Raw genomic sequence first — 24355 nt, 5'->3', positions numbered from 1 at the left:
GGGGGGGTTACAACTTAAAACAACATAAGATTGCATTAATTTGACCTCTTTCTAGTTAAAGAAAAGTGGGGCATACGATGATGCGTCATTGATCACATGACTGCAGTGTTTACTGTGCTAAATCAACCAAACCCTCCATCTTTCAAAGCCCGCCCTTATTCCTCCTGGTGATTGGTCAGATGGCTTCAACAGACGATGCCATTGGACATTTACTTCTATCAGTCACGTGGCTCTCAAGCTCTTTGACTGCTCAGGGCTCAACGTTATGGGCTTAACTCATATCTAAAAAAAAGTAAGCAATTGTTTGCACTCTTCTGTTTTTAGTTTTTATAAACAGTGTAGAATGAGATTATTTTACCTAAACAAAAACTGTGTGCTGATGTCACGGTTATTTTTGCGTTTTAACTCGATTTATTAAGCGTAATGTTACAAAACCTTTGTGTAGGGAAGGACTATTGAACAGCTGTAAAAGTGTTTATGAGCTAAATTTACGGCTGTAGTTTTCCTATATTTGATTTGAGAATAATAAGAGAATAGATTTTAAACTCTAATCCCACGAAGTGTATTTTAAGTTGGGTTGTAAATTAAATAAAGTTTACTTTCGGTGAGCAATAACATTTGGGATTTGTTAGCTTTCTGCGTCGTTCAGTACGTTTTTTCTATTGTTTTATTTGGCTAAATATAATTAATTGACAGCTACTGGGATACATGTCAGGGTTAGAAATTATTTTACAGAATGTTTAATCTTTCAAGATAAGTTTTGTAATTTTCGCATTTTTTTTCAAATTCATAGGGAGAAGTGGCAGAATAAATTAAACCATAATTTATTAGGCAACTTACGGCATTATTCAGCATGTTGTGGCTTAATAATAATAATAATAAAAAAAAAAAACTATAGGAATTGTGGCCCAATTTCCTGCAGCTACATGTAATGATGCACACTTTGTATTTTTTGCTGCCCTTGTGATGCTATTTTATTTATTGTAAAGTCTTGAGTCTAACATTAAATGCTAAGGGTGTCATTATGCTGCTATTTTAAAGCTTAATACCAAACTCTGAATATTGGTTGTCAGTAAACTGAGGTAGGCATGACCTTACCACCATGATGGGTGAAATGAATGATATTGATTAGCTGGGACAGTTGAAATGGTAGAAGCAGGTAATGGATATTGACAAAAAGGAATAGCTATTGTTCAAAGTTCCCAGTCTGTGTCACTATCTGTCAGATGTGTTTATGGATAAAGGAGTTATATCTGGTTCCAACAGACAAATAGCTTAAATATCTCTAGATGTTACAGCTGGTTCTGGTTTTGATAGCCGTTGAATAAACAGTGGATCATGGTTTGTAACACATGGGACGGCATAGCCTCAGTCCAATCTGAAAGCTCATGCTGACCCACCCTTCCATTCCTGAAGGAAGGAACTGGAGGAGAGGCAAAAGATAGCAGAAATGTATTTATTGAATGTAAAATGTTTACATTACATAGATATGCGTATGTGCTAAGGGTTGACCAAGTCCTTTGCTTCGATCTTGTCTATGAGGAGCTGCAGATTGCTCTACTGCCAACTGCTAGAAATAACAGAATCTTTTGACTTCTCTTAAACATGCCTTACTCGTTTAACACAATATTTAGTTAACAACTCCAGCATAACACTTGTTTTCAATAGTACTGCCTATGATTGTTTGTGGCGACTCTTATCGGTATAGGTAGGTTTAGAAACGTTTACAGAAAACTGAGCAAACGTCAGTACGCTTTCTACTGAACCAACTTTTATGGTTGCCGTGAGCTGGGTGATTGAGAATTTACATGGGTACAAGGAAGTTCACATTCTCCACTTCCATAAGAAGTTAAACTGTCAACCAGATTTCTGTCTTGTTCTGTAATCTACATTATTTCCCTCACCCGATTTCCGCCCACCTTTAAAAGAAAGTAAAGATAAGGGAATACCCCAGTTATCACAGAGCAGAGTCGTACAACCATGCTCAGTCACTCACACCTAAGGGCAATTGAAAGATGTCACTTACCCTGCTGTGGGAGGAAGTTGGATTATCATTAGAGATCATGCAAACTCCATTAAAAAAAAAGACCAGGGACAAAAACTAGAAGATTCTAAAATAATAAAAATTGTTTTGCATTTAAACTTATAACTATTAGGCATTATCTGTACATTAGTTCTGTCTGGATTTCCCGAGAATGTTTTCTTTCTATGTGCTTATCTTCTTACATGTCTTTTAATTCATCTTCTGTCCATGCAAGACTATGCTGGAAGTATTTGTGACAATATTTTATTTCACACTGATTACGATTCTTTGACTCAGCTGATTGTATGTGACCCAGCTACTCCTATTTGCCAGGGAGCAGGAAGAGCGGCCATGGCAGTCGGGGAGAGCCAGCTCCAAAGGATTATCCGAGATCTGCATGGTATGTCAGCCTTATTTCTAGATAGGTCTGTTATTGTATACATGTGTGAGTGCTACATTATGAACTACATGTGGTTAAGACCGAATAAATGAATTTAAGAACAGCTAAAGGAGTGATTTTTAAAATTTAATCTTTCGTTCTGCAACTATAAACTTACAAGCATGTTCAATATTTAGAAAGAAAACCATCAAAGGTGATATTTGTATTGTAAACATTAATGTAGCCTCTATCAGGAGCTGGAACGAGTGTGTGAAGATGCACCGTTTAAGGGTCTCTGCTGTTTTTGAGGTGGTTTATTAAATGCATAAACTGTTCCTCTAAGTCCATCTTCTTCTCTTCTGATATGGCTGTATGTGAACTTTAGATGCTGTTGCAGAGCTCGCAAAAGAGTACAAGGAAAGTGGGGAGCCAATCACAGATGACAGCACCAGTCTGCACAAATTCTCCTATAAACTGGAGTATCTGCTACAGGTGGCTTTTACATTTACTGCTATTTCAGCCTTTAAATATGTTGGTCAATAGAAATTGCATCATTTATTTATTAGAAGCAAATGAGTGTTAGCCTTTTCTCGGCTTCTTGTGAAAAAGTATATCTTGAGTATTTTTTTTTCATTTTAATCCTTTCAGTTTGACCAAAAGGAGAAAACCACTTTTCTGGGCACTAAGAAAGACTACTGGGATTACTTCACTGATTGTTTGGCAAAGATCAAAGGAGCCAATGATGGCATTCGTTTTGTGAAATCCATTTCTGAGGTGTGTCTGCTGTTTGTAATGTCACTATCATTATGAAACCCATTACACAATAATACTTTTTAAGATTACCATCCATGTAGCTTCGGGTTCATTGCATTTTAAATTCTGTACTAAAATGCTCATATTTCTTTGGTATTTCATGTTGCTAACAGAAACACCATCTCTTTTTGATTCTGTAGCTGAAGACGTCTTTAGGAAAAGGACGAGCTTTTATCCGCTACTCCCTGGTTCATCAGCGATTGGCTGACACGCTGCAGCAGTGCCTGATGAACAAGAGAGTCACCAGGTATAACAGCCAGTGCATTTCCAGTTTTTTCTATGAATATGGATATAGCTGTGGTTTAACACCACATGTGCATTAGGGCTGAAATATTCAATTGAATTAATCACGATCAACTCGATATTGAAATGTTCAACATTTAATGAGGTTTAGAGGATTCAGAGGCTGAAACAGACCAATTGCTGAAAGAACTGCTGCTGAAAAAAATCTGCACAGAGTAGGAATTAAATCAAAAATATAGAAAAATATTTATAAATTTTGCTTTTTGAAATAAAAGCCTGCCTATTTTAGTAAGTATGGTGTATCACAAATTCCTCAAGTGGCATAGTTTTAGCTTCAGTGGGTTTAAGTCCTGTAAAATCTCCTATAGAAAAACCTTTGCAATGCAAATTATTAATTTATTAATCAAAAAGCAACAGATTTATCAATTAGCAATATTATGGTTAGTTGCAGCTCTAATGTACATTAATGTACATCTCTTTTATTCTGTCTGCATCTGACAAAATGTTAAAAAATTAAAACAAAAAAGCATTTTTTTTCTAAGTTGAAATTCTCACAAAGTGAATTAACTGTGTCTTTTTTTAACGCAAAACAAGGTCGGTGTTCATTTGCTTTTTTCTTCCGTGTGTTTCGGTTTGCTTCTTCCCTTTGCTGGATTATGTTACTTATTTACAGAAGTATCCGTCTCAGAAAAAAAAACAAAAAAAAACCATAATAGTACCACTACAGTAATTGTTAAAGAAAGTTTGTATTTTTTCTTACCTTAGTTTAACAAGCAAAATGAGTATTGTTTTAAAAATCGAGTGTATTATACCGACTTGGTTGCAGCATGCGGATGTACTAAGGTGAACAATGAGGTATCAGGACTGCGTTAAATTAACATGTAACAGGGGTACGGGTTTCTGAAATAAGACTGAGGTCATTATGGGAGTATCTAGGACACAGGTGTCAAACTAGTTCCAGAAAGGGCCGTGTGGCTGCTGGTTTTCTTTCCACCCAAGCAGTAGCACACCAGACTCCATTCATCTCATCAAGGTGTGTCTAGTCTAAACCTGATGACTTGATGGGATGAATGGAGTCTGGTGTGCTACTGCTTGGGTGGAAAGAAAACCAGCAGCCACACGTCCCTTTCTGGAACCACTTTGACACCCCTGATCAAGGATTTCAAACAATTCAATTTGACAATATTGCGTCAAGTCTTTTAGTTCTTCTTCTGCAGTTACCAGAGTAGAGATGTTAAACAGGTGTCTTCAATTGCCGGTGTCCCGCAGCTTTTAGATTAGTCTCTGCCTAAACCCACCTGATTCCAATATCAGCTCATTTGCAGAGCTCTGCAGAACTTGACTGCATGCTAGTGAAGCAGTTTAGTCATTTGATTTGTGTGCAGACTGGGCACACATGTTAAAGTAGCAGGACACAGGTCCTCATGGATTTGAGTTCTAGACCACTGAAATGCAATCTTTTCAGACCTACCCTTAACTTGGTAGGCAGATATACTTAGAATATTACAGTATTACTTTCTGGTGCAGTTCTAGACAAGCTACTTTTATTCAATTCAAAAATATGTTTTAATCCCAAAGGGAAATTAAGTGTTTACCGTAATAATTATTTTCATTGAATTTTTATTTGGAAATCAAGTCACATGACAATCTGGAGATTTACAGATAAAACAGTTTCCTTTAATGCTACTCCCTGACTTTTCTACTCTGCTTCTTCATTCAGTGACTGGTACTATGCAAGAAGTCCCTTTTTGAAGCCACACCTTAGTGCTGACATAATAAATCATCTGTACGAGCTCAACGAGGTGCAGTTTGATGTGGCTTCCAGAGGCCATGATCTTGATGCCTCCTGGCCAACATTTGCAAGGTAATAAAACAGGAAACTCTTAAATAGACATACTGATCACACAACATAAAATTTCTATGAACCACTGAGGTTTAACATAGCAGGATTTAGTAGTAGCAAATGCTTACATAATAATAGATCTGTTGGATGATGTCTCCTTAATAAAATGCTGCTTGTTTGCCATGTTTTGGAAAGATTAAACAGACTTGATTAGAGACCACCAAAAAATCATTGAGGTGGTTTCCGTAAAAAACTTCCTTATTTTCCGATCAACAGGAGGACACTAGGAAATGCTAGTTCACCTGGCCACATGTGGAAACCACCAAGTCGCAGTTCCAGTATCAATAGTCTGGCCAGTTCTTACTCTCAGGTAATGAACATTTTTCCATTTACTAACAATATTATTTGAAATCAGAAAGTAATAAGTATTACTTATCCTTTTTTTTCTTCTCCCCTTTAATCAAGCAGCAAGCGCCTGAGTGTGCCTCCAGCCCAGACTATGGGCATAGTTTATTGAATGATCTGAATGATTCCCTACCAGCCTGCATGGAAGATAGCAACACAGTTGAAGACCTTCGCTTGGAGCTCGATCAGTCTGAGCTAAAGCAAAGAGATCTCCTTGATAAGGTTCAGCAGCTTGGCGAGGAGTCTGCCGAGATGAAAGGAGTAATTGAAGAGCTTCAGAGTCAGCTCAATGTGTCGCTTGCCGCTCAAGAAGGGCACCTGCGCTTGCAGGAAGAACTCAGAGACTTGCAGGGGAGAGAAGTTGCTCTATCCCGCCAGGTGGAAGCTCTTAGAGCTGAGGAAAAGGCAAAGGAAACACAGCATGCCTCACTTCAGGAAAAGCTGGCTGCTGCCGAGCAAAAGAACATAGAGCTCATGGCCAAATTGGATGGGATTCTAGATGAGAAAGGCCAGCAGGCTGCCAGTTATTTTGATTCAGCGCAGAAGATTCACGAGTTGTTAGACAAGTTAAAGGAGGCAGAGAAAGGGAAGATGGAAGCTTTAGCTGAGATGGAGGAGAACAGGAGACGGGTAGAGAGGCTGCGAGAGGAGGCAAGAGTCAGTGAGGGGAAGTGGAAGGAGAATGAAACAAAGCTTGAGGCATTGCTGACTTCTTCTGAAGAGGACAAGGCCAAGTTGAAGGCAAAAGTGGAGGAACAGTCCAGTACTCTGGAAAAGCTTCAGGGGGACCTGGCGCTGAGAGAAACGGAGACGAGCAGTCTGCAGAAAGAGTTGGAGGACTTGAAAGGATCTCTAGAAAAGAAAGAACATGATTTAGAGGAGGTGAAGAGGAGGGCAAAGCAAGAAAAAGAAGAGATGCAGAAAATTTTAGATAATTCAAAGGAGTCTTTAGAAGCTAAAGTTAATGAACTTTCTCTGAAGCTTACAAACAAAGAAGCAGAGCTAAGCTCCAGCAGTGAGACACTACAAAAGCTAGAAACCAAGAACAAAATGCTGATTACAGAAAGGGACAAACTGACCGCTAGCCTAGATCAGTACCAGGCAAAGATCAGAGAACAGGATTCTTTGGTGGAGGACTACCAGAGGAAATGTGCCAGCTTACAGGAAATAAAAGAGAAGCTGGTGAGCAGAAATGAGGAGCTGGAAAAGGAGATGGCAGAGAACAGAATGGTGCTTGAGGCTGAACTGGTAGCTTTAAGAGCTTCTGAGAAACAGCTGCGAGGTCAGGTGGATGATGCCAAGATGACGGTGGATGAAAAAGAGAAATCTCTCCGAGAGGAGAACCGCAGTCTGGATGAGAGTCTGCAGCGGGCCACAATGGCTGCAAAACAATCAGAGAGTACAGCAAAGCGGCTGGAGCAGGAGAACCAGACTCTGAGGGACGAGCAGGACAACTTAAAGGCAACACTAACTCAGTTAGAGATGGACTTGAAAAATGCTCACGTTCAGATCAGAGAACTGGAAAAAAACTTGGCTGCTTTAAACACTAAAGAGGTCAGTCTTCAAGAACAACTCAATACAAAAGAAGAGCAGATGGAAAACAAAGATAAGGAAGTTGTTAAATTGATGTCAATGTTAAAAGAATTGGAGGCAAAGGAGAAAGAGACTGAGATAGCCAAAGCAAAGGCAGAAGCAACTTGTGTTAAACAGGCAGAACTGATAGAAAGGATAACATCAGAGAAGCAGACAATGGAGACGTTACAACTAGAGAGGAGCTCAGCCCAAGCAAAGGAGAGCCAGGAACTGATTGCTAAGGTAAATGTAGTTGAAAGCCAGTTGGAAGTTAGAACAAAGGATGTCTCCAGGCTCCAGGAAGAAATCCTGGACCTGAAAGTGCAAGTGCAGAGATCTGAGGAGGAAAAACTGAAATCTCAAGCACAGCTGGAGTTGACAGAGGCCCAAAGAGATGAGCTCAGGTCTCTTACTGAGCAGCTTAAGTCCCAAGCAGAGGGACTGAACCAGAGGCACATGGCAGAGCTCCTGGACTGTAAAAAGAAAGAAGAGGCATTGGTTCACCAGTGTGATCGAGAAGTAGCTGCCTATGCGGAGTTATCTAATTCTTCCGCTGCCATTCGGGAAGAGCTTGCTGCCATCAAAGCAGAAAACGGCAAGCTGGCCTCAGAGAACACAGAGATCCGTGAGGCTTTGCACAGAGCAAACACAGAGATGGCAGAGCTGGGGATGACCATCTGTAAGCTGAACGCAGAGAGGGAAGAAGCAAGCGAACACTTAACAGCTGATGCTGCTAGGATTGAAGAGTTGGAGAAAGAAGTGGAGCGGATTGAGAAGTGTGTGAACGACTTACGGCAGGAGAACAACCATTTACAGGAGGAGCTGACGCAGAAGGAGTCCCTGCCTGGGACTATTGAGGAGCTCCAAGAGGAGCTGGAAAAAGCCAAAAACCAAGTGCGCAGCGTTAAGGACTGCTGCCGAGAGGAGATGGATGCTGTCAAGTTCCAAATGAGCTCTGAGACCATGAACCATCAGGTTCAAATAAAGGTTAGTTTAAGAAGACATGCTTCAAGATTATTGGCTGGGTTCATGCTAAATGTACGGATTAATGATGTCCTAAAATTCCCTTAAAAAATAGGTTGAGATCTGCTAAAACCGAGTAGAGCTGCACTTTATCAAGTGACGTTTCAGGCACACATAACTATTCAGACCTCTTACTTTGACTAGATCAGTCATACTAGTCATGTTTATCACCTCCAGATATAAAATACTAAGAGCAAAATAAAAGCATAAATTAAATTATTTTTAAAATATCTGTATAATTTGTTTAATTAGATTACCATTTTATTATAGAAGCCAAAAACATCTAAACTTTGTATCAGAATATTACTTGTGCTTTTGGTGCTGAACAATGGTTTTCTTGCAACTCAAAAAGGATCCTTAATTCTCCTGCCTGAGCTTTGCATTGGTGCCGACTGCAAGGACATTGCCTAAACCTGCTAAGACAGTGGCAACCATATTCATTGGGTTGAGTTTTCCGCCCATAGTCCTCTCCAATTACCCACAATGATTTCAGCTCACCTGCTTAAACTCTGAAAGGTGTTTCACACTTGGATTGAAATTAAGCGGTTTTCCTTTTATAAACAATCTGCTCCTTTTAAGCTCTCGTTCAGATAGAAGTATAAGACGGTGCATGAGGAACTCTGGAAGCACAGCAGAGGGCTCCAACAGGTCTTGATAATAAAAATGTGTTTATTCATCTGTTGGTTGAAAGCCTGATGTTTTCTGACAGTTATGCTGGTCTAACATTTTTGTTTTGAAATTATGCAAATATGCATTTTCACACCTTGGATCCATGTGGGATCGTATGCTGACTCCAGCTAGCTGCGGTCCACCTACAGTATGAGTGACTTGCTGTTTAAATGTTTGCAGAAAGTTTGCATTCTTAGCACGTGAAGTGAGGTGTATCATGTTACAGATCAGGTGTGGCTATTTTGCGGAGTCCCTCCTCACGTGAAAACAATTGTGGAGTCACCATTGGAGCTGCTGTTCTTTGTTGCTCCTTCAAAAGAGACTTTTCTTTTGGGTTCTTCACTCCTTCATTATTTTCTTGCTTGCCCTAAGTAAATCTTTGCCAATATTAATCATGATAGACACCTGATAAATACCAATATAAAATTTCTGATAAAATTTTAAAGAATTTAGTTAATTCTCAGTACTTTATTCCAGAACCACAAAGCATTTTGGGGGATGTACACATAGGAAAGGATTTAACCTCAAGCTCTTACAGCCAAACTAAGCAAGGATAGCAGTAGGGTGTAGGGCATTACCTATTTTTAATGTTAAAATACAGGTAGGTTTACAATGGTAAATTATACACTAGTAATTATTTATATTGATATGAAATCCTTATTTTGTGATACATTTCTTTCATTTATTGCACAGCCCTTCAGTCTTGTCTCAGTAGATTTGCAGATGTGCCAAACTTTTTATTTTTTATGCAGAATTAATCATATCCGGATAACTTGGCTTTGTCATTTTTTTTTTAAAGCCAATTTTAGATTAAACAAATCCCAGCAAGGCTTATGAGCTTCTTATTCAGCCTGCTGTGCTTTGTGCTTAGTCCTCATTAGGTTTGGATTATAAGCATGGTAAATCGTTTTTAATTAATGATTTTTAAATTGTTAATTGTCCTGTTCCTGCCATATCATTTGAAGAAAGTAAGATTCATTGTTTAATCCTCTTTTCTTGTAATTTCACAGTAGTAGTTTGTTTAAATTAGGGAAATTAACTTATCTGCACTTTTTGTTTGTTTTGCTTTTTTGTTGTATCTTGTTTGAGTAAGGTATTAATTAAAACTGCTTCTACTTTTTTTTTCGAAATGCCTCAATAAGACTGTAACAATATGAAAACATCACTTTACAGATAAAATGTTGATACAGTTAAACTGTCAAAGTTTATAGGGGAATAGAAACAAACGTATAAACTTATTATTCTGCTTTATCTGTTTTTCCTTATGTCATTTTTGGAGGCTTGTCCTGTGATGCAAGTAAATGTTAACAATTGAAGTGTTTGTCTTGTTGTTTTGCAGGCTTTGACTGAAAATTTGGAGAAAGTTTCTGCACAGCTGGAGGAGGAGCAGAAAATAGTTTCCAGCTTGGAAGAGGAAGTGTCTGAACTCAAGGTTTCATATTTTTAAAAAGTGAAAATTAAGAACAGACTTAGTCATGGTTCCATCATTGAAGCAATATAAGAAGCAATGCTTTCCTGTTTCTAATCTGAGTGGAGCACTGAGATAATTAAAAGAAGCATTTCTTTGCGAAACTCTAATTTTTATGTTTTTTTCAAATGCTTATATTGATTGGTTTAGACACATAATGATAACAAACATAGATTCTAACAGCTCTGATTATTAGTTCATTAACAGGATTTTAATGACTTTAGGCAAGGTGGCAGAATGTTTAGGTGTTAATTTTGTTCACAGGTAATGAAGTCTTGATTACTGACGCACTTTGTCTTCACTTGATTGCAGAATGAAAGATGGATGCTTGATGTCTTTAGCTCTTATGTTATTGGCTCTCTCACATGGTTTAGATGATAATTCAATCTATTTTCATATAGTTTATCCAGCTTATACATTTATATTAGAGAGTTGAACTTTCAAAGAGGCTAAGAAGAAAAAAAAAACTTCTTTGGTTTATTCAGATGAGCTCAAAGGCCTCATGAATAAGAACAGGTGTCTGATTATTGTTTTCTTTTTATTTTCTGATATCTACAAAAGGCTGTGAATGAAAAATACTTGCAGCTGATTGGTGAGAAAGATGCTTACATCACGCAGGCGGAAGCCAGCATCCGTGAGAATGAAGACGAAATTCAGCAACTGAGAAGCTCTGTAACCAGGTGCGGCCATTACCCTGAATACGTTTTTAAATTCATGACTAACTGAATGAATAACTGATTTTCTTGCTACTCCAGTTCTGAAGAGGCACACTTGGCTGCTCAAACCATGTGCGAGGAACTCAAGCAGAAACTTGAAGCAACAGAGTCTGAGAAACAAAGTCAATATCTGAAGATGGGTGCAGAGATTGAGGACCTCAACAATACGAAGATTAACCTGGAGGAGAGGCTTATTGAGCTGATCAAGTAAGACCTTTGTCTTAAACCATCAAGGATGTTTTACTGTTTTTGACAAACTGCGAACGGTTCAGTATGGTCCTCTCGTTTTATTGATTTTTATAATGACTGCATCCTTTAATGATTTTGACAAAATTATTTTAGGTTAAGTGACTGCAAACATTATTTAGCCCTCTCCATTTCGTCCTATTAAATACGTTTTTTTATTAGATGCATAATTTCAAGGTAGGAAAAGAAGCAGAGTTGAAACAATTAACTGGATTAGTTGTGAATAATTAATTATTGAAATAATGAAATGATTCCAGACTGGAATGTACTGACTTAAAAACAAGACATTTGCTAAAAGAAAAAAAACTCAGAGCAGTAATTAAGTGAAAACTGTACAGAAAATATGCATTTAAGATTGTGGTGCTGAAGAGGCGGCAGAGGACAGGATTTGCTATGGAGACGTACGTATGTCTCCAAGTTGAACACCAGGAGACAGACTATTAAAGCATGCAGTGTTTGAACCTATAGGATAATTCAACAGCAGTAGCCATCATTTATCCTTGGGGCAACACTAAGATGGTTTTAAGAATAAAAATTTATAAACGTTTTTAATTAACTTTTAATTAACAATTACAAGTCCAAATGTTGAAAAAATGCACGGTAATATGAAAGTAACATCCTATAGATTAATTTTATTAATTCTAAATGGTAAAAAAAGGCAGATTTTGCAGTTGGCTGCACTGAGGCACACTACTGGGGTTTCATGGTTGATGCTGAACATTTATCTTTTAAAATTCAGTATGCTTTATATGACAGACAATAGATGCACTTCTTTATTTATGACCATTTGCTCTACAAAGTCTGAAAGTGATTAATTGATCGTGAATCATCCAAAAAAATGAGCTTTTGACAGGTTGATGTTAGTTGATGTTGAACCTTTTTTTTGTTTTTTGTTTTTTCTAGCTTCAAATCACTCTTTACTGCACATTTTAAAATTTACACAAATGTTATTGTAATATAAAATGTTTATTTTCTTGAAAAAATGATGTACTTGAAAGCCTGAATAGTTTTAAGAAATGACTACAGAATGTATTTTTTAAATAAATGATAAAATACTTAATAGCTTATCAACTGCAGCCTTAAAAAGAGATTTTTGATCATAATATTTTAAGCATTATTATTCAAGTTGTAAAATATGCCTTTGAAGCTATGAACTTCTTTTTCACCCCATTTTTAAAGCATCTTTAAATCTATGAAAATGCATCTGGCTGTTTTTTTTTTTTCTTTTTCTGAACTACCTAAGGGACAAAGATGCCCTGTGGCAGAAGTCTGATGCTTTGGAGTTTGAGCAGAAACTGCGAGCTGAGGAGCAGTGGTGGTTGGTGGATAAGGAGGCCACTCACTGTCTGGGCTGCAATGGTCAGTTCACCTGGTATCTGCGCAGGCATCACTGCAGGTAAATAGGCTTAACAGACACTTCCTGCCCTGGACACATCATTATTTTTGAGAGTTCATGGAATGCCTAATATGAAAACAAAATGTATTTTTTCTGCCCTTATTTCTAGAGTCTGTGGCCGCATCTTCTGCTATTACTGCAGTAACAACTTTGTCATGACAAAGCACAGCGGGAAGAAGGAGCGCTGCTGCAGCGACTGCTGCAAACAGCACAGTACAGTGGTGGAGAGGTTCACAGAGGCAGATGTGAGTCCTTCAGATACGCAGCCACCCCCAGCCGCTGTTGAACCCCAGCTTCCTCCGCAGCCGCCTCCATACAAGGAGTCTTCCGGAGGAACTGGTGAGAGATGTGTTTAAAAGAAAAATACCTCTCTGCTATTACTTATGAACCTCAAAACTTTGCAGTTCCTAAATAGTGTTAATGGTTTGTTCTTTGATAATTGGTTGTCAGCTGAAAAAGTTTGGAGCAGAAGTGAAAGGGCTCACTTTTTCACACAAAGAGGAATAGAGATTAAAACCTTTGCCAAATAAATTGAGCTTCATGCATGAACAGTGAATAAAATATTTGCTTTGCTTTTGTTTTCTACGTTTCAATGTCCAGTAAATAAAAGCGCTGTTTATTTTAATAAGGAACCAGTGACTTTCAACATGTCTAATTTTCAACAACAATGTGTCTGTTTAAATATAGTAAAGTAATACATAAAAAAAAAATAAAATAAAAAAAAATCTCAACCAAATAAAGTTCAGTTATGTTGGCTATAAACAGGAGTTTTCCGTAAGGGGCCCCATGAGGCTAAATGTTAAATTTCTCTTAAATTTCTTAAAATCTCACACAATCACAAATATTCACTTGGTTTACACATTTTGCATTAGTGTTAACCCCTTCGTGGTAGTTCTAGCCATTTTCTTTGAATTGGCACTGTACAAAAACAGGAAAAAAAGAATAAAAGCAAACAAAACAGAATGAAAACACTGTAACATTGTCAACTTAAAAAAAAAAACTTGTATTTCTGTACGAGCGAAAATATGCGATGCACCAATTAAAATTAAAATGGGAATTTAAATTGCATTTGCTGTGAAAAATCTCAAATCTTAATTATAGCTGAAAATATGATGGCTTTATACTGCTTAAATATCTTTTTTTTTTTTTTCTCTCCCTCTCTTTACCAGCTTTATGTGAAATATGCAATGTGTTGGCCCAAGCAATTCCAAAAACAAACAGTAAAAGCTAATTTATAATGAACTACCACAATGCTCTTGGATAAAGAAATGACACATTTAATGGTAATGGTATTTTAGAGAATTTAATGGTATATGTAAGAGTTTGATAGCACATGAGAGGGAGGTTAATAGTATGTGTAAAATACTTGTTAAATTCTTTATATATAGGGAAATATAAGCTTAAATATATACTAGTTTCTTAATAGATCATTACTAAACATCGACAAAAAAAAACTAAAAACGAAATGCTTAACTTTATGGTTCGGAAGATTTCCCAAATCAGTTCTCACCTAATAGGATTGAACCATTTTTTTGATAAGCATACACACTAAATTGATTTTTGTGCAAATTTGATCTTTCAAACTTTGAAAATAAACTGATAAATTGTGTGTTAATTGATTCTGATTTAAGGTAACCACAGCAACAGGGTTATTACATTAAATTCATGAATTGTCTCTAGTTTCTGAGCCCAGTAGCAGATCTGACGATGGAGGTTATGACATCATCACAGAAGAGGAGGTGAATGACGTCTACAACAGCGATAGTAACTCTCAGACCACCGGAGGCTCTCTGGAGGAAGATCAAGAGCGCCAGCATCCAGGAACACATGAAACGTGAGCATAATATTCCTATAAGAGGTTCACAACTCTTGGTTCAACTACTGCTTTTATGCCTATAATATGTGAGGGTGTTTCAGATATGCCACTACCCTGCTGGGTAACTCATCAAAAGAGATTTTTAGACAAAATTGTTAAGATTAAACTTTATTTCTTTCTTTTAGTCTTGTCTTCTGTAGCCTTGTCAGAAAGAAACAAATTGTTTGGTTCAATAAATTCATTCACTGCATTTGTTACTAGTTTTTAATTAGGATTGATGGATGCTTTGACATTCAGACAAGTTAGCAGACTGATTAAAAGGCAATTTATAATGAAAATCTCCCCACAGTATTCAAAGAGACAAAATAACATTTCAGAAGACTGTAGCGGATGAGTTGAGGGAGGAACACAGCTTAAAGTTCTGGTGATGGAGAGAAAGCAGGTTAGAGAGTGCAGGTTTATCGTTTATTTTGGCCTTGGTACTAATGGCTGTGCTTTCATCTCTCTTCACATAAGATGCACTCTTCCATTTAATTTTGTTTTGGTGTTTTATAACGATGCTCACCAGATTTGGTCACCGCCTTCTATTAGTTGACTTCCATTTCTCTGATTTTTGTTTATTTATATATAAATTGATGGATAGTTATAATTTTTTTTTTTGGGGGGGGGTATTATTATTTTAGCTTGGATACATTTTTGTATTCAAGTATGAGACTTTGAAACAAGCAATGTGGGGGTAGAGGGTTATCTTGTGACTCATGTTAGAAGATTAGCTCTGCCTTGAACAAAGCCGCAGAAGAACAGAGATTTTCAGGCACCGATATTAGCATCCATGGAAAGGGCAGCCAAGTGTTAAACTGTCTCTCTATCGCGGAGAAAGGTTTGTCAAGATAAGAATTCTGACTTATGGTGAAAACTAATAGAGTTTTGCACACTACAAACACTAAAAGTATAGTTAAGATTGAGGATTTTGACCAATCCTTTTTTTGTACAAAAATGTTAAGCTTATCGCTTCCTAAGAAGCCAAAAGAAAAGGATTTTTATGGCCTTATCTAAATTTGAATGTTTCTTTTAAGTCCCTGTCACAAAACTGAGAGAGGAAACCATTTTAGTGATCTATCTTATTCAGCAGCATCAAACATCCTCAGAGAGGGAGACATTTCAGAAATAAAGAGAAGGCCTTTATTGAGGAAGGAGTCAAAATCTTGTTGCACATCTTTTTGTGGATGTTTGCTTCTGGCAGCCATCTTTTTGTTCTTCCCCCTGGCACTGGTGTTGTGGATGGTCTCCATTATGGATAGAGACCGAACCGGGTTGGTAATGCATAGAGGAAGGCGCCAATTGGGTTCACTTCCATGTTGTATTTAAGAAGCTATTCTTTTCTATGCATCAGAGAGACTCTAAACGCTTCACAATCCACTCAGTCATGCCAGGTTCATTTATATAATCACTTAATTTAATGAAATACTGCATTCAATGCGTTAGTTCCACTCAATCAAAACTCATTTAGACTGATTTCAAAGCTGACTGGCTTTCTGAATTAAACAAAAAATAAACAGCCACAATGAAATGTTTTCCTCGATTTAATGTAAGGGAAACATCCACACCTGCTGTTTGCTGTTCAGACAGAAAAGTGGGTGATACCAACGCAACTAGACTGCATGTTTTAAGATCCCTGACTGTTACCTGCATGGATAAGTTTGACTTGATTAGATTTCTGATCCTGAAAGAAAGTTTGTGGAAGATATTGGCCTTCTTTATTGGACTGCCTACTCTAGTTTATTTGACTGACAGGTACAGGGTTATAGGAAACTGAGGTATTAAGCTCTAGTAAGAGTATGTGTGAAACTGACCGAATCAAAAGTACAAGGTGGGGGGGTTGTGTGACATGATCATATCACGCTGCAGCATATTGGTTCAGGTTTATACAGATTCTTGGTTTACCTTTGAAATTGGGCCCAGTTCTGACCCAGTGTGCCATTGGACAGAGCTGAGCAGCGCAGATAAAACATGCCTCAGTTGATTGGTTTTTCAATCTGTTTGTTTCTACCCGTTCCCGGTCAGATGAGATCCTGCAGCAGTAATCATCCAAGAACAAGGCTTTTAATTAGTGTTATCAACACGCATCCCCTGTTTTATCAGGCTGAATCAAATCAAGCGGATTGTTATATATTTCTACTCGCTGCCGTTTGCTCTGCTGTTGTAAGCAAGATGTCAGCCAGCTTGGTGCTTGTTTGTTGTATTAAGGTACTTCACTCCTTCTCCACAGACTGTAGGATTTTTATTCGGAAGGGTGAAGTACTTAGTTGCACTTTTTCACTTTTATCCTTTCAAATAGTCATTTGTTGCCGTAGAAACTGCTCTATTTATAAGGTTTGCGAACTACATTCTAAACATTTATAAAGCAAATATGATAAAACTAAATGAGGGATCCCTATCACGGATATCACGCTGCTAACTGGTGTTGCTCTCCATTTTTTTTAATCATCTATCTAACATCTCTTTTACAAAGTCCTCAATGCACCACCATGTTTGTTCTGATAGAGAGAATCTCTGACAGGGACCTTGATGATGTGGGTAAAAGTGCAACTGTGTGAGTATGAGAATACAGTAGCAGAGTAATTTGTAGAAAAGATTGAATTTTTTCCATTTTGATTTCATTGCATCCTATATTTTGTGTTAAAGTATGTTTTAATACACTTCAGTTATTCATTTGAATTGTTTCTGTTGTTAACGAGGATAGAATGACTCTTCAACCAACAACTTGATGGATTTATTGAACTTGGTGCAAAAACCTGAACTCTATTGATTTACAAAAAAATCCAAATGCTATAACCAACTAAAACATACACTGAGCCTCCTATTAGTATTTTGATTATAGGTTTTAAAGAAGCCACATACTGTTTGTTGTCATCTATGATGTCCTGACATTAATCTTTGACCAACCATTCTTATCATTCGTAAATTGGTTGCCTTCCTTGTTTGGGCCCAGCTTTTAACTCTACTTTGTACACTACCGTGAGATTTGAGGCTTGGGGGAATTTTACATGTCGATTCCAAGCACACAACTAAACACTGTTTAATGTGTTGAATATGAATAACAGCTGTTAATGAAAAGCGCCAGCAAAAGCAGGAACTTGTTAGTGGTGACAAACATTATTTTCCTTACAACTTTTGGGGTAAAAAACAATATTGGTGGATGTGAGTGCACATTAAGGCCTGGATGCATGTTTTTAAATGGAATAAAATCTTAAACTATTTTGAAGTTGAGAACCAAGCTCTGGGTTTAAAACTCCAAAAAGTTTGACTAAAATTATTTAAAGCTCAACAAATGTTCATGATCAGGGTTTGTACATTTTTAAAATGAATTATAAAAAGCATATAGTTGGCAGCATGAAGAATATTTAATACTTTCCTGAAAGTTAAGCCTAAAGGTGCCACAGCTGCATGCTTATCTTGAATTAAAATTAATTAATTGGTCTAAAATATGCAAAAAAGTTCCAATTACCCACTGAAATGCATATGTTTATTGTGCAATTAAATTCCTAGTCATAAGACTCATGCCTAAGTGATTTCTTTAACAGTCTGCTGATGGCTGCAGTCACTCCTGTTTCAGGGTCATTTTGCTCCATTTCTATTGTGTTTAAGCAGAGGTCCTGGAGATGTGACCCCTGATGAAGACGGTGTCCCCACAGTTCAAGATGCAGAGATTAACCTCCTCAGATCAGGGGAAGTCACGTGAGTATTATTGTTTGATCTGCTTCACATTTGTGGAGTTGGTTATTTTGGGGCGGTTAATTCTTTAATAAGTCCTAAAATGTGAACTCTTACAGAGCCACTGTCCCTCTGAGCATTGATGACATTTCACAGTTTGGTGACGGCTCCAGGGAGCTCTTTATCAAGTCCAGCTGCTATAGTACCATTGATGTAACTGTGACAGAATGTGGGACGAGTATTGGCTGGATGTTCTCCTCCGAGCCCAAGAGTATCTCCTTCAGTGTGGTTTACCGGGAATCCAGTGAAAGTGAGGTGGAACAGTCAAAGGTAGACCTGCTGCTTCATCTTAGTTTTTGTTAAATTACAGGAAGTGCTCCTTTTGCTTTCACCTGGGTCCTTAAAATGTGCAGCACAGATGTCTGGACTTTTGACATCTCTGTATTGTTGCGCCTTCACAGCTGTCTTTTTTTTTTTTTTTTTTAGCTCAGAAATAGCAACTGTCAAAGGCAGAGCTGTTACATAACCTTTTAAATGCTTTAAATGGCTAAATAAGACTGAAAGGTGGAAAATTCACAGCATTTTTTCAGAGGGGGAAGTTGTTTACAGAAACTGCTGACTGAAATTGAGAATACCTCCTACAGAGACTCAAGTAATTTTGTTTTCAGTCATACAGGCAGAGGTAAACAGCCTCAGAGTGATGGTATCAACAGTCTGCATAGAAATGTTAGTTTATTTTATCATATGTCATTTATTCCCAATATCTCACCTGTATGTAATATTTTCTCTGTAAGAGTTATATTTATCACAAGTTTGCAAGATTTGGTGATTGGTATGTTGAAGAGGCGGTTAGGAAGTGTTGTTTGACCCTCCCTTGAAAGTGATGTGTTCTGAACTGAGATAGTGATTGAGTTATGTTTCTGTTCTGCTCTCAGGTTCTGATTTCTCTGACTCGTTGCAATTCCCATAAGGAGACAGTTCAGGGACAACTGAAAGCACGACACCCAGGCCTCTACACACTCATCTTTGACAATTCCTTCTCCAGGTATGCAGCTGGTATCATCCCAAAACAGTAACTGGCTTAATAAGGAAATGGGAGCCTCAGTGGCATAAATGCTTCAATTGCACTTAATGCTTGTTAAGGTATTCTGAATAAATAAATAAATATATATATATATATATATATAATTTATTTTAATGGTGTTATCATATGATCATTTATTCAGTAATTAGGGAGAATATTGCGTTTTGAAGAGATAATCTGAGCCAAAGGGAAGTTTTAAGCCTTGAAAGTACACAGGCTGTCTGCCTCATGGACTTAAACTGGTAGTTGGTTCAACAGGATAGGAGCCTGATAACTAAAACATCTGCTTCCCATTCTGCTTTTAGAAATTCTAGGAACCACTAGTAAACCTTCAGACTGAGAGCGAAGTGCTCTGTTTGGAACATAAGGAACAATCATATCTCTGATACAAGATGGAGCTTTGCCATTTAAGGATTTATGTGGGGGGTGGGGGATTTTAAATTCTATTCTAGATTTAACAGAAATCCTATGAAGAGAAGCCAGGAAAGGAGAGATATGATCTCTTTTAATTTTCATCAGAATTCTGGCTGTAGCATTTTGGATCAGCTGAATACTTTTACCTACTTTTCCTGATAGCAAAGAATTACAATAGCCCAGCCTTGAAGTAACAAATGCATGGACTAGTTTCTAAGCATCAGTCCTGGATAGGTTATTTCTACTTTTTGTAAAATTTCATTGATGACAGAAGGAAATTCTAGAAACATCTTTGATATGAGATCTAAATGACAGATCCTGAACAAAAATTACTGCAAGATTTTTTACTTTAATATCCAAGATCAATTTAATCTGAAGACTATAACTTCTGTTTTGTCTGTTCAGGAGCAGAAAGTTAAGAGTCATCCAGGTTTTTATGTCTGCAAGACCTGCCTGTAATCTATGTAATGGGTTAGCTTCATCTGGATTTATAGACGGACATAGCTGAGTATCATCAACATAACAGTGGAAATTAAATTATTAATTATTAAATTATTAGACTCACCACCGTTAAGTAAAAATGGGACGAGCACGTAGGACGGCCTTACCTAAACGTATCACCAGAATGATTGACAATTGGGCAGACCATTTATTTTGATGATCCACCTGGAAAAAAAACATCTTCCACTATAACTTAAACATAAATTCAGAATTTAATCTTACAGTAATTTAGGAAATTACAGCCTTTATTTTGAGTATATTTATACAAATCTTTTTATGCTGTGAGGGATGGCAGTTAGTCCTTCCTATATTTGACAAGGTTGAACAAAAGAGGCTTCTGGGAGTTTAAGAATATCATGACTTTTTAAATATTTTTTTATTCCAGAACCCACTGGAACATTAGTTGCTAAAAATTCTCTTTAAAGCCGCATTCTCACAGTGCGACTGTCTTCCGTTGTGGATATTATCTTTCACAGAGAGGGATGATAAATGGCTGTGAGTTTGAGTGGTGATCTAACAGTGAGACAGATGCACCAACTGCAAGCAGTGTTTGATATATTTCAGGTGAAACCTTGCAGTATGTGGATGCAGCCAATGTCTCATTCCTTCCCTCTTTCTGCTGCTGTCACCTTTTTCTTTTCAAACCTGTCCCTCGTTTGACAACTCTCTTATTCATAAGTCCATTTACATCAATGTTTATATATGGATGGGCTGATGTCAGCTAGAAATGTGAGGCATGTGTGCTGCATCATCAGTCATGCATATTAGCGTCTTCCATCTTGCAGTGCGACAAGAATTATCACATTCTCATAGTTTGTGATATGCCAAAAAAATGTATTTATGTTTTTAGTGGTTGAATGTACCTACACTTTTTCCATCATGAGGCTGGAATACCGCAATAAAAACATCAACAACCTCTATTGACATTTAGACTTTAAATTCATTTGTTTTGTTCCTCAGAAACTAATTAAGAAACTGTGTTTTTAAACAGGTTTATCTCCAAGAAAGTGTTTTACCACTTGACCATGGAGAAGCCTGTAATCTACGATGGAAGTGATGGACCTTGAAGCTTTGTGGTACTGAGTGCTTGCCGTCTCTGCGACGGCTGGAGGGAAACTGACAAGATATCAATGCAGTGACTTTATTGGGTTTCTTTTTATATTTTAAACCAAGTATTTTCTTAAATTTTAATCACTTAATTGTTTTTCAGTTTAAGTTTTAAAGGTGTGGTTAGTAAGTGAAGGGGCAATATAAGGTTGAAGGAAATCTTTATACCTATTTTAGCATGTGTTGGTGTTCATTTTATCACTAAGTAACATATATAGTTTAGTTTGTTGTTGCTGTATTTTGTTTTCTGTTTAGTTTCAGTGGTCTTTTCATATTTCCAACACTAGAAATGTAAAGAACAGTCTAAAGAAAGGCACAGGTTTTAACACATTGTTTTGCAGTAAATGGGTGTTTTTGGAGGATTTATTAACCTTTTCAATCAAATTGCACAAAAAAAGCACATGTACTGTAATTGGTAGTTTGGATGTTATATTTGCACTCTATTATTGTAGGAAGAGAGGGATGGGAATTTGGAAGAATCAAAGTTTTTGCTTCATAAAAAAAAAACAAAAAAACACAAAGCTAGCAGTCTTTTAAGGATTTTTTTTTTTTTTTTTCGGAAATCTATGGTGTTTTCATGTCCTGGCTCCATTGATTAAAAAAAGATATCTTTTTCTGTGCAAAGCCATTTTAAACAGCTGTGTCTATCCAGTTTATAGGGCCTCATAAATGGCTGTACTTCCACAAGCTGATTTTATGGGTCATTAAAGTGACTTGCATAGGATCGTCAGCTAAAAAGCTCCTGTACCTCCTAAGTGCCTTTTTCATTCGCACTGCCAGAGATATGAGTTTTTAATGTTTTTAAATTGTGGCCCTTGATATTAATTACTGCCACTCTGTGAAAACTTCCATTTTGTATACACTTTATATATTTACCTCATCATCTCCTGTTTTTGTCAGGTTTTTTTTTCCATCCTAACAATTTAATGATTTGTTTTAGTAAGCCTCTAAAGAAAACAATCATTTGTATACACCAACCAAGTTTATAAAGGGCTGTTTTTTGTTTAACTGGTGCAAATTCTATGCAAAGCCTCAATATTTTTCTAAAGGGCTTTTTTTTAATTGTCACAAATGTTAAATGTCTTCAGATGTTTTCTTTCTTGTTAACTTGCACAGATGAATTTTTCTATTTTTTTGTGAGGCGGTTTTTAAAGAAATTAATGCTGCTTAAATCATTGTTACAGCCATTAAAAGATGGGAAAACAGCCATTAAAGAAATAAAATGTGCAAATGAATAGTGTCCTCTGCCTTTAATAATTAATTATGGTATCTCTGGGATGGAATGGGGATCCATCAGTTTTGATATGTAAATGTTTTTGCCAAATAATGAAGTAAAAATGCTATTTAAAAATATACTATTTTCAAGCAATTCCTACTGGTTTACCTTTTTTTTTTTTTCTAATGAACAGAAGAAGTTCATGGGTGTCACATAATTAGGATTTTATAAGATGCCTCTGAATAAAATTCAGTGCAGCCAAGTGCTTCCAGAGGCAACCCATTATGGCCATATATGGGCATACATGTAATATCGGGGGAAAAAAACTGTTCTTTAAAGGTTATAGAGCAAATTATATAAAAACCAAGGAACATAATGGAGCTTAGAGGAAAAGTGGGGAAAAGCTAAAAAAAGAATATAAAGCTATAACCCAAGCATTTAATCTTTCAGAGTTAAAGATTATAAAACTCCAAACCTTCAAATTTTAGGTGGCAGAACTTTTTACAAAAGGTGTACAGTACATCACTGCTGATCAGCACCTGTATGATCTTTACATTTTAAATGATTTGATGATCTAAGTGGCTTTAAAATTCATAACATCAGTAACATATTTTTATGTAAACATCTTTATCGTATTTGTCCACTTCAGCATCATGAAATGTCTGGTGGTAGCAGCTGTAAAAATTACATTTTTAACTTCATTTCTTTTACATTAGCTCCTTTAGTATTATAAATTGACTCCTATTTATTTAGTAGGTTTTGCCACTTTGCACACTTCAAAAAAAGTACTTTATGACATGATACTGCGTGTTACAAGACTGTAACTTCATCAAGGACCCCTTAAACCCCCATCATGGCGGCATCCAGTGCAGGTCCAGTAGATTCTGCAACAGATTTTTTCCTCGCTTCTATAAGACTGTTGAACTGTTGAAAGTAATCAAGACACTGTAAACATAATTGCACTACATGGATCTTTTTTTTTTTTCCAAATCCCTTTAAATAGAACTCAACTAAATCATTCTACAACATTTTGCACCATAATGGAAATGTTCATATCACTGTTGTAAGCCGCTCATTCACAGTCGAAAAGCTGTATGCATTGAAATTTCGTTTTATATTAACTCTGTGTATACAAAACGACAAAGTTTGTCTAAATCTAAGTTATGATATACCTTTTTTAGCTCTGGAGGGCTAAATGATAGGCCTCGAGTTTATTCTGATTAAAAAAAAGAAAACCCATCACATTCTTTTTAACCTTTTAAATTTTTTCATTAAAAATATGTGATCAATTAAATATAGTTAGAAGGAAACATTCAACAAAGATTAGGTTTATGATCAATCTTTCTGATTAATATTGCATTCTGATATTTTAATGTGGTGTAGCATACTGTCTGGTAATGTTATCAGTCACTTGGATCATAGTTATGCAAAGAAGTGTAGCTAGTAAGGGCACCCAACATGTTTGAAATAATTAATGGAACTAAATGCCAAGCGATGGGGAAGAAAACCACACTGAGGTAGAGGTTATCCTTCCAGCATTGCAGCTCCTGGTCATTCAACTAAATAGATGCAGTCCACAGACTGTGGGGAAAAAAAATAATTTGCAACTGAAGTTTATAAAGGTCAGTTATATATAGCCTACATGTTAGATTAGTGTGTGTGTAATAAACAATGTAATAAATGCCCCCTTCTAGCTCCCCTCCCTGT

At 36.8% G+C, this 24355-nt stretch overlaps 1 protein-coding gene across 1 annotated transcript; it reads left to right on the top strand.

Annotated features, from left to right (window-relative positions):
* Positions 1-2326: 2326 nt before the first annotated feature.
* LOC107081974 (FYVE and coiled-coil domain-containing protein 1-like) lies at positions 2327-22776 on the top strand. Its single transcript, XM_015370361.1, has 17 exons — positions 2327-2423; positions 2788-2894; positions 3051-3176; positions 3356-3462; positions 5179-5322; positions 5578-5671; positions 5770-8265; positions 10310-10402; positions 11000-11118; positions 11194-11361; positions 12644-12796; positions 12906-13135; positions 14477-14630; positions 18264-18350; positions 18446-18656; positions 19262-19371; positions 21317-22776. The coding sequence occupies exons 1-17, from the start codon at positions 2375-2377 to the stop codon at positions 21390-21392; spliced, it is 4524 nt and encodes a 1507-aa protein (XP_015225847.1). The 5' UTR covers positions 2327-2374; the 3' UTR covers positions 21393-22776.
* Positions 22777-24355: the final 1579 nt, after the last annotated feature.

The sequence above is a fragment of the Cyprinodon variegatus genome, unplaced genomic scaffold (assembly GCF_000732505.1).
Source record: "Cyprinodon variegatus isolate N-32 unplaced genomic scaffold, C_variegatus-1.0 Scaffold45, whole genome shotgun sequence".
Taxonomy (NCBI): domain Eukaryota; kingdom Metazoa; phylum Chordata; class Actinopteri; order Cyprinodontiformes; family Cyprinodontidae; genus Cyprinodon; species Cyprinodon variegatus.
The sequence above is the reverse complement of the archived record's forward strand: the minus strand, read 5'-3'. Positions and strand labels throughout refer to the sequence as shown.

Bases quoted from the DNA above. Each gene is read 5' to 3' on its own strand.
- LOC107081974 (XM_015370361.1), top strand. From the start codon at position 2,375: ATGGCAGTCGGGGAGAGCCAGCTCCAAAGGATTATCCGAGATCTGCAT. The intron at 5,672-5,769 runs GTAATGAACATT...TTAATCAAGCAG, and splicing joins TGGCCAGTTCTTACTCTCAG to CAAGCGCCTGAGTGTGCCTC. The intron at 19,372-21,316 runs GTATGCAGCTGG...GTTTTTAAACAG, and splicing joins TTTGACAATTCCTTCTCCAG to GTTTATCTCCAAGAAAGTGT.